Genomic DNA, 15,026 nt, shown 5'->3' on the forward strand with positions numbered 1-15,026 from the left:
TTATTTTTATCTATGATTTAAAAAACCAAGCCAAATTTTGAAAACTAAAAAAATAGCTTTTAAAAACTTATTTTTAGAATTTGAAATTTGACCAAGAATTCAAGCATTGTATTTAAGATAGATGCAAGTCATTGTAAGAAATGGATAAAGAATAGGCTTAATTTTTTTAAAAAAAAAAAGAGAAACGATTACCAAAACAGGACCTTAATGTTCGGAATATTCGAGTCATTTATCTTTTAAAAAATGGTATAAGACAATGAAATGGTATTAATTAAGGATATATTACATTCTCACTCTACCAACATCCTTGCACAAGGAACTTTGTATGGTATATACAATTTGTCGACCACACTCAATATTTAAATAGTTATAAGTTCGGTATGTTCTTGAGGTGAGCATAGTATTTATCTACATATTGAGTATGATCAGTGAATCCCAATATTTATAGGAAACTAAAATGATTAGTTAGAACTTAGAACATTGAATCTGCTAGCATTTTTATCTTTAAAGAATATTACATTGGATATCCTTTTGTGGGGCATTGTATTCAATATTGTTAGGTCAAGTTTTAGACGCGGTGTTTAGTTTTATTTCGGGTTTGGTATGTCGAAGGACTTACCTTAGGCAATTGCATTACATGTTGCTTGCTCAATCTCATATATAAAAGGCCATAAGAATAACATTACAAATGTGAGGACAGAGATTTGAAGAATCGATTTCTATACACAATTTATTGGCATCTTAACTATTAAGTTATATTCAAATCAACTTCACATTTTATTAAAATGATGGTTCCAGTGAAATCTAGCATCCTAATAACTTAAACAACCCCTTATCTTTGCATTGGATCAATTGATATTTTTTTTTCTAAGTGAAATCCCCTAATATATGAAAGAGTGAAAAAGTGCTTTTGTTGTTGTGGAATAAGAAGCCTTCCTATTTTAATGCATGTATTTAATTTATTCAGAGCTATTAGAGCGGGATCCACCTTTTGTTCGATTATAAAATCATGTCATATGTGACTCCAGTTTTAATTGATGATATATACTTTTTTTAAGAACGACAAAACAATTTGTAATGCTCCAGGCCCAAGATTTGGACAAGGATTCGAAACCTATGGTTCTAACATTTTCCTACATCCTCAGTGACCTAGTAACGCCATTCTTGTTTGTCTTGAACTACTTCTAAGAGTGAATGCTTCTTAGGAAAAATTTCGGGAGATCATCCAATATAGAATTGCTCCAAGCTAAACATGCTTAATTTTGAAGTTCCTATAATTAAGCCACTGAAAAAGGAAGGTGCACCTTTGGTATAGGTAGTAACTTTCAATTCTTTCATGCTTTTCTTAACCATACTTTCATATTCTCAGGATCCCTTTCATTTGGATGTGATCTTGATTTATTCACATCTTTCTCCTAAACTCGGGACGTTACAAAAACCAACATGAAAATAAAAGTAAACAAACAAAGAAAATCTCTCCCTCAAGAGCATCCAATTGAACGACAACAAGCTTATTTGACATCAATCGTTGGTCACTTGCACAAGTTTTCCAATCTCCTAAAGAACTTTTTCCATCAAAATCAACTACATTTTTCATTTGTAATGCCCATGTTGGAACGCCTTGAATTTGTTAGGTGGTGCTCCGAACAACCAAGTACGATGGTCTCGTTGATCGGGACGACGTGCCCTGGCGGCAATTCGGGAGGATAGAATTCGTATTAACATATTTAATTGTTTATGGTTATTTACGATTATGGTCCTAGTATTTAGAAAAGTGTGCTATATAAACTCTCTAACCCTGGTGCCGTTTTGTATTCAGAAAACATTCTTTTTAATAATATTGTTCTCCCTCTGTCCCGTGGACATAGCTAATACACTGTTAATGAATCACGTATATCTGTATTTCAATCTTTCTTTACGTTTCTTTTATATTATTTAATTGCGGATTTCGTAATAGCTCATTGAGTTGCTTCATAGGTCAATTAATTAGCTTGCACCAACGGTGGCAGAAAACAAAAGTCCAAAAATATGAGCTGTTTACTTGATCTAATGTTGATCAATTGAACCATAAGCTTGCTTTTATGAATAATCTGAAACAATATTGTAGACAACTTACGTTACGTCTCACTTTGTAGCATACTCTTTTTCTAGTCCAATAGTCTCGAGGGTGGAGGAGGATGAGACTAAGACTGAAAAATAGACATCAGAACCTATTGTCTCTCTCTTAAGCCCATGACTTTTCCAAGAGCCCAACTTCATTGTTTAGTGGATCAGACCCAATTGATTGATATCAGTGCATTATATATTTGAGTTCAGCTACTAATCCATTGCATTTATAGGTCTTTGTTTCTTGAAATTTTAAATTCAAACTTTATTAGTTGAACATTTATTAATGAGCCACTTAGAAGGTATAGATATAGCTGATAAGTTGGTTTCCAAACAGAGACCACTCTTTATTCCTTATTCTTCTAACTATACAAATAATTGTTAAACTCATAAAATAAAATCAGATTGAGATATATAATAATAGAATGGAGATTTAACCATGAAGGGGAAAGGGAGGTAGAGGCTTCAACATCCTTCCATTTTAAATGGTTCAAGTGAGGCCACTAATCACTATCTGCAATTCTTTTTAGCTTACAGATGTGATATTAATCTAACCTTCAATTTAGTCCCCTTCACAACATTCCTCCCTGGACCATGGCCTTCAATTTTGTTATTCAATAACAAGAGGCTCAAATTTTCTCTTTCTTTTTAATTTAAATTAATTTAATGCTCTCTCTCTCTCTCTCTCTTTCTCTCTGTCTCTCTTTCATGTGCATTTATAACTTATTTTACCTACTTCTTTGTATTACTTCTTTGTCACATCATGCACATGGGTTTATAAACTCTCATCTCCATGTACAAGTTTTATTTTATAGATGAAATTTGAAGTTATGTGACATATTCTTGCTTGGAAAGTGTGTTAGCATCCAAACATGTGAAATTCATATTTTTTGTATACAGTAAACTTGCTCCTTCAGTGGCAAACATGACATATTCTCTATGGACCAATCCCAAGTTCCTAATTTTGTTTCACTAAGTGTTGTCATTCATCTATAAACAATGCTTCTGCAATAGCTTTCCCCACTAATAGTCTTTTTCAACAGAACCCTTCTCAAAAAGGCCTCGTCTTTTTTACTTAGACCTCAAATAAATTCACTTCCCATATGTCAAAATCGCTGCTTTTTCCTCATCAAAGTTGGATGGATGGTATTGATTGATTAAATTGGAGGAACATGAGCAAAAATGGCTAGAGATGAAGTAAGCTTTTAATGTGTTAGAAAGTGGTGGAAGGGCTGTTAGATGAATGTTCTGTTATCCAAACAAGTCAGCAATAGAGCAATCTTGTCATGCCTGCCATATGCTTTGATCATATAGCTTTTCAGGTATATGCTTGTGAAGTTGTACAGTATTATGTTTAGTAATTATCCAATAGTTTGATTTGCTGGTGTTGATTACGAATTTGCTACAATCTTGTGGATGCAGTGTTTACTAGATTTCCAACCCAGTTTCTGTGGAGTGAAAGGGGAGGAAAAGACCAATGGGATCCACCATAGCAGTAAGATGGTTGCAGAATTTAATGCTGCCAACCCAACTTGTTCCAGCTTATATTTTTCTCTGTACCATCACTTAATTACATGAAAATGGCCACTCCACTACCCATTTTGAAATTTTCTCACCCTCCAAATACAAGTACAGGGTTGTTTTTTACTTGAATTTTGATGTTACAAGTCACGAGGGTCTTGTCCCTAAACTCTATATTTGTCACTTAAACAGGATCTCACAAGTTTTTCCAACTGGGATTCTTCATTTGTTCAAGAATTTGTGAGAGTTTAAAGATCAGTTAACAACTCACTTAAGAATTTGATTACTTAGTACCATGCTTGTAGTTCTGATCCATTTTAACTGCTATTTCATATGGTGCTTGTTCTCAATCTCTCATAAGATTTTTTATAGAGCAAAAAGATCTCAAGGGATTTCATTTTTCCACTTGGACATAAAGTCTGAACCAGATTTACTGCTGAAATATATTGTAATTGCCATATCATACAGACATAACAATTCTGTCATGTCGGATGTGTCTATATAAAGCTTAACGACACATATCTTGAAGTAACAGGCAGTAGTTAGGGACATAATTTCAACGATATGTTGCTTTGTTAGGCAGGTATAACCTGTAGGGCCTTCACTTTCCTTTTTTTTTTTTTTTTTTTCGTTTTTGGAAAAATAATGAAGCTACATGGCCACCTTAAAAGGCCATGGCTTTGTTCCAAAAGTATCTCTGAAACTAAGAAACGAAACATTGAAGACCAAGTGGCTGTGAATCAATGAATCATAAACAAAAACCAGAACAGCAACTAAGAAATTTGTTGCCAAGTAAATGTTCCTCTTTGACCTTGCTGACTTTGCAAATCAAGATTGTCTCAATTTCAAAGGCTAGATCATGTGCTTATCCATTATGCATAAAACTAAAAGGTTGTAAACCAGAAAGCATCATTTGATGGACAAATCCCACTCTTCCATCCACATGTTTCAATTTTACTGGAAATTCAGAGAAATAATAGTGCTATTAAACACTGAGATAATGGCAGTTTTGTGTAAGCAGAACATAATTTTGATAGGGGAATCATAATCTTCCACAATAATCTCAGCTCAGCCCGTTGCATTAGTGGCGATCATGGTTGAGTCCAACCTTGGGAAACGTCTAGAATCAGAATTCAACTTCTCAATATTTCTGTATGCAGTTTCAGCTATGTTGACTGCCTTGTGACTTTTACAGCCTAACAGTCCACTAGGGTGACTTTTCTGCAAATCCTTGTCCAGTACTGTGGTTTTAGTCCTGGCTGTGACTTTCTTTTCATCGTAATCTGCAACAGATGAGAAATCAGCTGCACTGGCAGTGACTGCACTCCATTCAATACTGGCTTCACTTGGCTCATAAGCTGTCAGGGAGCTTGCTATAACATCCGAAGTATGTCTTGTGAATGGCTTTCCATTCATTCCAGATATGTTTTCAATCTCGAACAGATCGGAACTTGCATCGCTCCCTATATCTTCAATCATTTGATCGCTTCTTGGAGCAGTTTGAGTGGCCTTGGCTTTTGGAATGGCATCCCATTTTAGAACAGATAACTTCCGCTCTAGATTCTTAGCCACCAAGTCTTTCTTATCCAACTTGTTTGAGCCGAATACTTCAATCGATTTTCTCGGATCTTCATCCTTGATCTTTGCAAAATTTTGCAACTGAGAGTTTGAAATTGGAAATACCAACTCTTCTTCTCTAGTTGTCCCACCAGATATTGAACTTTTTGGTTTGTGTTTCACCAGAGTAGCTGTTTGAAATTTCATTCTACCATCCATGATGACAGGAATTTGTTCATTCCTCGTAGCTTCCTTTCTGACATCATTCCCTTGCAATCCTTTTTGCTCATGCAAATTTCTATGGACAAGAATAGACTTTTTATCAGAACAAGACCTGTTGCAGGTAAGGTTGACCAACAGGCTTCTTCCTTTTGTCTTGTTTTGGATGTTCTGAGATGAATTTCTCAAGAAACTTGGAAATAAAGCAGCTTGGCTATTCCAACTTGATTCAGAAGTCACACTTGAAGTTCCTGATCTGCTCTTTTGTCTCCTATATTGCACATCAGGTCGTTGTTCTTTCTTCTTTGCCTGGTTGCTACCACAATTCTCAACAACTCTTGTGTTGTCATCTTCCAGTTTCATGCCATAGTACCTTTCAGCTCTGAACACTCCAATCTCCTCTTCTGCACTTGTCGTCTTCTTCATGTTTTTGGAACACGAAGCCTTTTGGTTTGAACTGATAGCCGAAGGAAGTTGCTGCTGTTCAGATTTCACAGGAGGATTCTTCTGTACAAATTTGTCTTCATTTGGTGCAAGATATGAAGAGATCAAAACATTGGGAAGGTGGGTTTTGCATTCAGTTTCCATAGTTCACACAAAAACAGGAAACTGTAAGAACTTGAAGGATTTAGATGGCTCAAGGAGTTGAAAAAACACTATCTGAGGGGAAGAAGAGAACACAGCACACAGAATGAAGGGGAGAGAAGCTGGTGGGAAGCACAGAAACAAACAAGAAACAAGTACAGAATGGACAAAGATCAGTGTTGATGATGTACAGGAGTTTATATAGAGGCTTCAAAGCAAAGACAAGCTTTTAAGAAATAAAAAGATGGGATATGAAAGAAACTGATTAAGGCAAAGAAGGTTGCAGGTAGCGTGGCAAGTTTGGAAACCCCTTCCCATCTTAAGTAGGCTTCAAAGGATTGGATCATAGACATCAAAAAAGTAAATTTAAAAGAAAAAAGATGAAGGGCCCTACTATACTACTTGATTTGACTTTCATCAAACACCCATTAATCATTAATTATAGTAGATATGGTTGTGTAAACTAAAAGATTTCTTCAACTGTTTCAGATGAGCTTTTATAAACAGAAACACTATAATGCATGGAAATCCATATCATTGTTGAAATTATAGACTTGGAAACTGAAAAGTTTGTTGTCTTCAATTTTATGCTTTTAAAAGCCACATGGTACATGCTCTGTTATTTTTCAAGAATTGCAGAGGCATTAAATTTTTCCCTATTGTTTTCCACATTTTATTCTTCTGGAAAAATATGGAAAGACCATATGGAAATAGAGAAGTATTACCTCTAGTTTATGACTCTCCTTTTTGAATCACCTGCGTATAGGCGTTGGAAAAATAACAGAAATAAATGTTTAATTTTGTCAAATGACAAAAAAGACAAACTAGCTTTTGACGGTATTACCATCATGTTGATGCTATTATAGAGTACTATAAACGGCAAATTCCAAAACCTTGAAACTAGCTGATTAATGAGAGATGGGAAGAAGAAAATTTGAACATTAAAAAAAAATGTGGAGTCTTACCGCAGGTTATATTTTTTCAACAGAAGCTTCAAATGCTGTTGGGAGAATATATAATTTAATTAACAAAAAACTGTCGGCTGGAACGTAAAATGTGGAACAAAGGTAAAAAAGAAGGGGGGGAAAAACACAACATGATGAAGCCTAAAGAATTACAAAAGAAAAATTCTGTTGTGAAAAGTTCTACACAGATCAGGCTAGTAGTATGTATAATTGAACACAAGTCTAGAAGTCCGCTAAGTTATTATGCTTCAACAAGCATCTAAAGAACATTCATAATTGTCCTGCAATTGCTGCCTGTGATTCACAGAAGGCCCTTGCCAAGCTTTCTTATTGAATGACGTTTCCAAATCATTTTCCATCATAAAATGCTTCAATTCATTGCTATCATGCTGCACCCTTCCAGTAATTTCCAGACAAATGCCTTTTTTGCTTACGGCTTTGTTTGAGTTTGTGTCTTTGGTGGATTTCTCTCTGGGGCCTGGATCTAAAAAGACAGGATGTATTTGAAGAGATGGGTTTGGTTTAATCCTGTTCACTTCTCTTTCATCTGGTGGCCGCAAGATATTGTTGTGTGATTCAAGTTCAGAAGCATCATCTTCATTCAAAAGAACCTACAGAAGAATAAATTTAATTAGCCAACAACAAGAAGATAAAGATAAAAACGAAGGTGGAGGATGGGATTAAATATTTCCAAAAAGAATCAAACATCAAATCATCCAAAATCCTACGCAATAACAAAATGCAGAGGGATCCTGGAGAAGCTAACTTTCCAATATTATATTTCAGGGCAGGGGATGGTGGTCTATCCATATGTTGTTGGTTAGAACTAAAACATAGTTAAATGAAGATGATTACCTTGCGACCAACCAAGTCAAAGGTTACAACCACTTTGTTTCGTTTAGCTCGTTCCGCCTCTTCAATCTCCTCTTGTTTCTTTCTCAAAAGTTCCTTTTCCTTAAACCAAAAAAGATAAATTTGTCAGTCAAATTTGTCGTACTAAATTAGACAATTTACCATTTACTGATGCTGCACAAAATTGACATACCTCGTTAGACAACCAGCTATTACCCTCAATCTGGTAATAATCACTTTGATCATCGATTACAGATGTTCTTGCAGCAGAGTTTCTGTCATATTCAACTAATCTTTTTGCATAAGCTTCGGCTGCTGCTTCAGCATCTGAAAGTGGGGTAAAACCTTCATCCATACCAGCATACGTGCTCCCTTCTCTTAGCACAAGGGAACCGCAAAAACTGCATGGCCCTTCTCCCTCTTGTTCACATACAATCTTGCCACATGATAAACAATTGCTCACTAGTCTATGACGACGAGCTTGGCATGAACATGGTTTTCCTTGCTGGAACACAATCGATCCTTTGGCAGCTTCAGCCAGAGAAACAACTTTGGTAGCCTTCTTCTTTCTAGAAGAACTTTGATTACCTCTGCCAGACAAAGAATTGCGAGTGTCCGATGAAACCTGATTTTCCACATTACTAGAGCTAGTAGTCTTCTTTGGTTCTATCTCTTTACTGGAGATAGAAATAATTTTTGGTGTTTTAACAGGTTTCTTGGATCTGCCAAAAGAACCTTCATGGGAGGGTGGCTTCACATACGCATGTAAGGTTGAAGTTGGAACATCCAACGTTTTGCTGCATAGGTCAGAGTGACCTCGCAGCCGCAAATACTCATCTATCACATTCTTCCCAACTTCCTGACCTATGATGTTCTGCAGAAAAGTAAATTAGAAGATTGGGCGCCAATGGATGTTAAAAGAGAAGTCATATGATCCAATAAACAGATAATCAACTTGCATCTTTCCTTTTCCTTAACCAGATTTTGATTGGAACAAGTAACTAATACTCTTATGTTTACAAGAAAGCCCTCAATTTATTTACTAAAGAAAGAATAGTGCTCAGCCAAAGAAGTCAATCTTATAACGAAGAGTTAATATTATTTTATTTTATCTTTTTCAAAATAAGAATCTTGTAATTACCAATTATTACACATATATCTTCACACATCATGAATGAACGAAGTGAGCGGAGCTAATACCTCAAATTCTCAAATATCAAGAACATATATTTCTTCAACATCATCATGGTTGAAAAACAAAGGACAAAATTTGTTTTTCTCCATGATACAATTCCAAAACCAAACAAAGCGCAGAAAATTGACTTCCAGTGAAGCAGTTCATTCTTCTGGGAAACCATAAAATGCCAATTCAATAGAAAGCCAAGGATCGTTGAAAACCTTCATTTAGGAATTCAAGCATGAATTGAGATGAATTGTCTAACCGTCAATATTTCACTTTCTGATCTAAATGCAACAATTTTGCATCAACAAAAATAAGAATCCATAATGTTCTCAAAGTGATAATGTGAAGGCTCCTAATACAACAACAATATCTAAGTCTTCAACTAAAATGCTACAGTATGATCCTAAGTTGTTTCATTCCTTACTAGAAATACAATGATCACCTGACAGAGAAGTGGCGATGAAGCCGAACAAAGTAACAAAAAGCAGTGAAGCCTTTCCTCTGAGAGTAGGAAAATAAAGAATAAGGCACAGGTAAATTCAGGTAAAGACCAGCTTTATTTCCCCATTGGTTAATTATCTATAAAAAGGTATGTCGAACAGTGCCTTGAGCTAAAGTAATAAAGATTAGAGGAGAAAAAGGTAAAAATTTTTAGAAATTACATCTTTAGGCAATCTGAGTTGCTTTCGACATCCAGGGGGTCAGTAAATCATGATGATTGTTTGATTGTCAACCCTTTACTTAGGGAATGGCACCTTCAACTTCTCGAACTTCTATCACTTGAATTCCTATCTTGCTGATGTATGGATCAAAGATGAGGTATAGAGGTAGATAAAGAACAAAAAGACTTCCTCTCTTTCACTATATTCCAAAGCTGGAATGAGCGTTCCTTATTAGCTCAGCTTGTCTCGTAAGTTCTGAGGTCTGTCATAATGATCAAAACTTCCAGAATAGAACATGGGACGAAATCAGAATCAATAAGGTCAGCACAAAGCATCTTTTGATGTTTTCTCAGCTCTTCAAGCATTTAAACTACAGTTCATTGGTATTAGCCAAGGACTTTCTAGAATAAAATTAAGACATGCAAACAAAAAAAATGGAAAATCCTTAGCTATACGGACTAACCAACTATCATAATAGCATCTCACAGAAAGCTCCAACCAGGTTCTTTCGTCACTCCAGCTCCCTTCATTAGGCTTCTAACATTCAGAACTTCTTCCCACAAGCCCACATCAGCATAAATGTTTGAAAGCCAGACATGGCACCAGCATCATTTGGCTTCAACTCCACCACCTTTCTTGCTGCTAGTTTTCCAAGTTCAATATCTCCATGTACTTTACAAGCAGCAAGAAGTGTTCGCCAAACGAGAGCGTCAGGTTCAATAAGCATATGGTTAATAAGTTCTTCTGCCTCTTTCAGTTTCCCACACCGCCCAAGAAGATCTACCATACAGGCATAATGCTGATAGCCTGGTTGTATACCATAGTCTTTCATCATTGACTTAAGGTGAAAATAGGCTTCATCAATCAAACCATTATGGCTACAAGCAGACAAAACCCCAACAAAGGTGACTGGATCAGGCTGGAGTCCTTTCTTCATAAGTTCATAGACACATAAAGCTTCAGCACCTTTCCCATGTTGGGCATAACTGACAATCATGGATGTCCAGCCTATCAAATCAGGCTTTCCAATCTGCCCAAATGCTTTGTAGCAGTCTTCTATACTCTCCACATTTGGAGTATACCATTTCTAGCGAACTCCCAACAGTTTCTCCAAACCTACTTTCATAATGAGTGCATGGATTTGAGTCCCAATTGCAGGCCTATTTAAAAGTGCAATAGCTCCCAGTATGGATGAGAATGAGAAGGGATCAATGGCTTCTAAGCCAGCCACCAGCAGACTGCGAAATAGCAAAAGAGCCTCTTCATTGCACTTTTGTTGGCATATCCTGAAACCAATGAAGAGCATGCAGTATGATCTTTCTGGGGCAATGTATCAAACACCCTTCTAGCCAATTTCAGGTTGCCACAGTTTGAGTACATAGTCACAAGTGAACTTCCAACAGCCACGTCTTTGCCAAGTCCCACACGAACAGAGTAACCATGAATTTCTCTGCCTATTTGAATAGAATGAAGGACATAACATGCAGCTAGGACTGCACTTAAAGTCGTATGAACAGGTACATATTCTTCAAACGGCATTTCTCTAAATAATTGATTGGCATCTTTTGCATAGCCATGTTCTAAAAAACAGAAATCATTGATGCCCACGAAACATTGTCTTTCTCTGGCATGTTTTCAAAAACTTGAAAGTTTCCTTTAGATGGCCACATTTGGAATATATTGTAAAAAGAGAACTACCAACAGAAACATCAAATATTAATCCAGTTTTAAGTGTGTAGCAGTGTATCTGCCTCCCAAAAGTAATATAGCCAGTCACACTCACGACGCTGGAAGTACAAAATGTATCTAGTCCCACACTTTCCCTCAACATTTTTCGGAACAATTCAATTGCTTTCTCTTTATCATTATTCTGTGCAAACGAAGTTATCATAGCTGTCCAAGAACTGAGATTCCTTTGGTTGTCCATCTCTCTAAAAACCATCCATGAAAGATCAATTGCTCCTGTTTTAGAATACATATTAATTAAAGTAGCTGCCACCACTGCATGTGAAGAAAAACCAGCTTTTAGAATCCAGGAGTGAAGTTGGGTTGCTTCTTTTGTCATAGTTGAATTAACACATGCAGTTAACACGCTAGTAATTGTGTAGCTATTAATTTCCTCTCCCACTTTTCTCATATCTTCGAAAAACTTGAGGGCCATTAAACAGCTTCATCCATGTCTCCACACAGCGTACAAATCAATAAGGGCTGTCTCAACAAAAACATCTTCTCCACCACATTTAATCACTCTCCTGGATCTCTTTTCCCAAATTCAAGATCTTCAACTGCAGCACACGCAGTTAAAATACTGGGAAAGGTGAAACTATTAGGCTCCAGATACCCACTACCCATTGTGTTGAAAAGATCCAAAGCCATCAAACTCTCCCCACTTCTTACAGCTGTGGAGACAATAGCATTCCGACACACCACATTCTCACAATCAACATCATGAAACACCCTTGGAGCATCCAGAAAAATAGAATTTTTTGCAAATAAATCAATCATTCCAGCTCAAACATAACCATTAACAAAGAACCCATTTCTCACCGCAACTGAATAAACCTACTTACCAAACATCGGGATTTGAATGGCAACACAAGCAGATAAAGCACTCCCATATGTTATCTCACTAGGTTCAAAACCCAGGAAATGCATCCTACAAAATGTTCTCCACGAGTCCAAATGTAAGAACTTGTGGTTGAACCCAGAGATCAATATTCCAAGAAATGACATTCGGGTGGAGCAATGTAACAAACAGTTTGAGTGCATGGCCCATAGCGTAAGACTTTGAGTAACAATCTAGCAAAGAATTTGAAACATAGATATTGGAATGAAGAAGGGTTGCTCGGAGTAACTTTGAGTGTAAAACTTTCGTGTTTCTCAAAGAGCATATTCTCGATTTTACAAAACCATTTAGCAACTGTAAAGGATCAAAAAGAAAGAGAGTTCCCATTGTGGTGAAGGAACAATTGGACGCATTGTCTACAGTCGCGACAGAGGAAACCAATGTACGTGGGGATAATAGTGTTTTGTTTGCGAAGGTTTGAATTGCAATAAAATTCGTTAGATTCATTCGAAGAAGGGGAAGGAGTCTTGGAATTTTGCCTAGAGCGGGAAAATAACGGAAGAAAATGGTCGGTGAATGAATTAGAAATATAAGTTCTCAAACCGACGATGCAAAAACTCTAATACATCGATAATATATAAAGCCAGAGGCAAAGTTCATAGATAGAAACATATCAATCATTCAAATTATTGCCAAAAAAAAAAAAAAGAAGAAGAAGAAGAAAGAAGCGGAGAGAAGAAATTTACATCAAGATACTCTTTAGCGTCTTGGGGCTGGGCGAGCTCACAGTACGAGACCAAGCCCGAAATCATATCCTTATCAAGACCCCAACCAGTTTCCATCTTCTTGCAGAGATCATCCAACGCCTTCTCCAGCCACTGTCCTGACGTCGCCATTCTTCTCTCTCTCCCCGACGACAACCCAATCGACTGATCGCTAAGCTTCAATCCTCGAAACTATGAGAACGATGATTCGTAATCGAGTGTTACGCGCACCACATTTCATTTTGATACACACGCCTTTAAGATCTTGCCACGTGCAAGGAAAGTCTCGCGAGACGGCCCATTCATCTCGAGAATCGAGCGTGGGGCTTGAAGACCTCTCTTTCATCGGCCTCCTCCTGTTGAAACCCTAAACCCCAACTGTGATTCATTTAACCTAATGCTCATTTCGGCTACCGTCTGCTGAGAAAACTCGACTGGAGCTTCGAGGTAACTAACTTTTTTCTTCCTCTTAAAACTTATTGGCGCAATCTTGTCAATTTGGATCTTTATGAATGATTAATCTAGGAAGAAGATGAAAATTGAGACAGAGATACGACAACAATGTGTCCTTTCCTCGATTGCAAAGTTTTTCAGAAACTAATGGAGTTTGTTGGATACTGTTCTATACGGTGCATAAGCCTCAACTGTTGGAATTCCTGAAGATTTGTGAGATAACAATATTTAAGAGCTTTGCGTTCATATATTAATTAAATTCCTTTGTTGAGAATGAATCGAGCTTCGCAGCCGAAACATGTAGCTGCTGTTATAAGATATCAAAATGATCCCCTAAAAGCTCTCAAGGTGTTCAACCAAGTGAAAACCGAAGATGGTTTGAAGCACACATTGGCAACGTATAAGTGCATGACTGAGAAGCTTGGACTTCATGGAGAATTTGAAGCAATGGAGGATGTGCTTGCTGAAATGAGGAAGAATGCCGACAGCAAAATGCTTGAAGGAGTGCATATTGGAATTACGAGGGACTATGGAAGGAAAGGGAAGGTCCAAGAAGCTGTTAATGTGTTTGAAAGGATGGATCTTTATTTATGATTGTGGTGGGCACTTTTAAAGCAAATGCTTTAGAAGCAGACACAATTACATACAACATATTGATTGAAAGTTTATGTAAGGATCAAAGCAATGTTTGAGGAGATGAGAACCAGAGGTTTGACTCCAGATATTGTTACTCTTTGCACCTTTATTTTGTGGGTCATGCAGTAACAAAAAGCTGGATAAAGCTTATCAACTATTTTTGCCACTAGAAAAAGAATACAAATTCTCATATTCAACATTATGATCATTGCCTTGCTGTGAAAAACTAAGCTTTTCCATAAGATGGGTGGATGCGACTGTGCTCCCGACAATTACACCTATCGTGTCATAGACCTATCTAAAAGATCATAATGTAAAGTAGAAAGATCTCATATACACTACCAAAAAGATGCTACTAAGTAGTGTTTCATGCATATCAACCATATTATTGATATGACCATTTTCTGAAATTTTTTTAAATACCCTGCATTATTCTCTTTTATTTTAATAAATGAATGAGTCTTTGAACAAATCCAACTCGCCTCAATACAATATAATATGGTTTGAAGTGAATTAATTCAAATATTTTTCAAACCAAACAAATGGTTACAATAAATTGTTATCGCTACTTATTAGAAAACTTTACTAAAAGATAAAGCACGTGAGTAACAAGTTGAGACCAAAGTATAAGGCCATTGTTTCCTGCACTTGTTTGCACCCATCAAAAAATTATTCAAGCCATGATTAAATGAAGAATACTTTTTCAATTTTACATAATCATCGAGAAATTGAATGCATTGTCTACTATCACAATCACAGAGGAAATCAATTTACATGGGGGATAATAGTGTTTATTTACGAAGGTTTGAGTTGCAATAAAATTTAATTGGGTTCATTTGAAGAAGGGGATGGAGTCTTGGGATTTTGCCCAAGGAGGGAAGAAAACGGTTGGAGAAAGTGTAGGTAAAATTTATGACTACGATAAGATATTTAAATTAGATAAAATATGTTGGTTTC

General features: G+C 36.5%; 2 protein-coding genes, 1 long non-coding RNA gene and 1 pseudogene across 4 annotated transcripts; 1 reads left to right on the plus strand and 3 right to left on the minus strand.

Moving 5' to 3' along the window:
- Window positions 1-4,408: 4,408 nt before the first annotated feature.
- LOC120082468 (protein PHYTOCHROME KINASE SUBSTRATE 1-like) lies at window positions 4,409-6,529 on the minus strand. Its single transcript, XM_039037651.2, has one exon. The coding sequence runs from the start codon at window positions 5,989-5,991 to the stop codon at window positions 4,696-4,698; it is 1,296 nt and encodes a 431-aa protein (XP_038893579.1). The 5' UTR covers window positions 5,992-6,529; the 3' UTR covers window positions 4,409-4,695.
- A 462-nt stretch (window positions 6,530-6,991) lies between these two features.
- On the minus strand, window positions 6,992-11,780 carry LOC120082886 (uncharacterized). Its single transcript, XM_090316548.1, has 4 exons — window positions 9,651-11,780; window positions 7,999-8,679; window positions 7,809-7,907; window positions 6,992-7,564 (listed from the first exon to the last, which is right to left on the minus strand). Exons 2-4 carry the CDS (start codon window positions 8,158-8,160, stop codon window positions 7,202-7,204), a joined length of 624 nt encoding a protein of 207 aa, XP_090172674.1. The 5' UTR covers window positions 8,161-8,679; window positions 9,651-11,780; the 3' UTR covers window positions 6,992-7,201.
- Window positions 9,969-13,112, minus strand: LOC150034753 (pentatricopeptide repeat-containing protein At1g74600, chloroplastic-like; annotated as a pseudogene). The gene is made up of 2 exons (XR_016531374.1): window positions 12,963-13,112; window positions 9,969-12,341 (listed from the first exon to the last, which is right to left on the minus strand). The product of XR_016531374.1 is annotated as a pentatricopeptide repeat-containing protein At1g74600, chloroplastic-like (transcript).
- Window positions 13,113-13,290: 178 nt separating this feature from the next.
- On the plus strand, window positions 13,291-14,277 carry LOC120082887 (uncharacterized). The gene is made up of 2 exons (XR_005483328.2): window positions 13,291-13,427; window positions 13,506-14,277. It is a non-coding gene; the product is annotated as an uncharacterized LOC120082887 (long non-coding RNA).
- The last annotated feature ends 749 nt before the right edge of the window (window positions 14,278-15,026 follow it).

The sequence above is a fragment of the Benincasa hispida genome, chromosome 8, assembly GCF_027475165.1.
Source record: "Benincasa hispida cultivar pf3 chromosome 8, pf3_genome.v1.1, whole genome shotgun sequence".
NCBI lineage: Eukaryota > Viridiplantae > Streptophyta > Magnoliopsida > Cucurbitales > Cucurbitaceae > Benincasa > Benincasa hispida.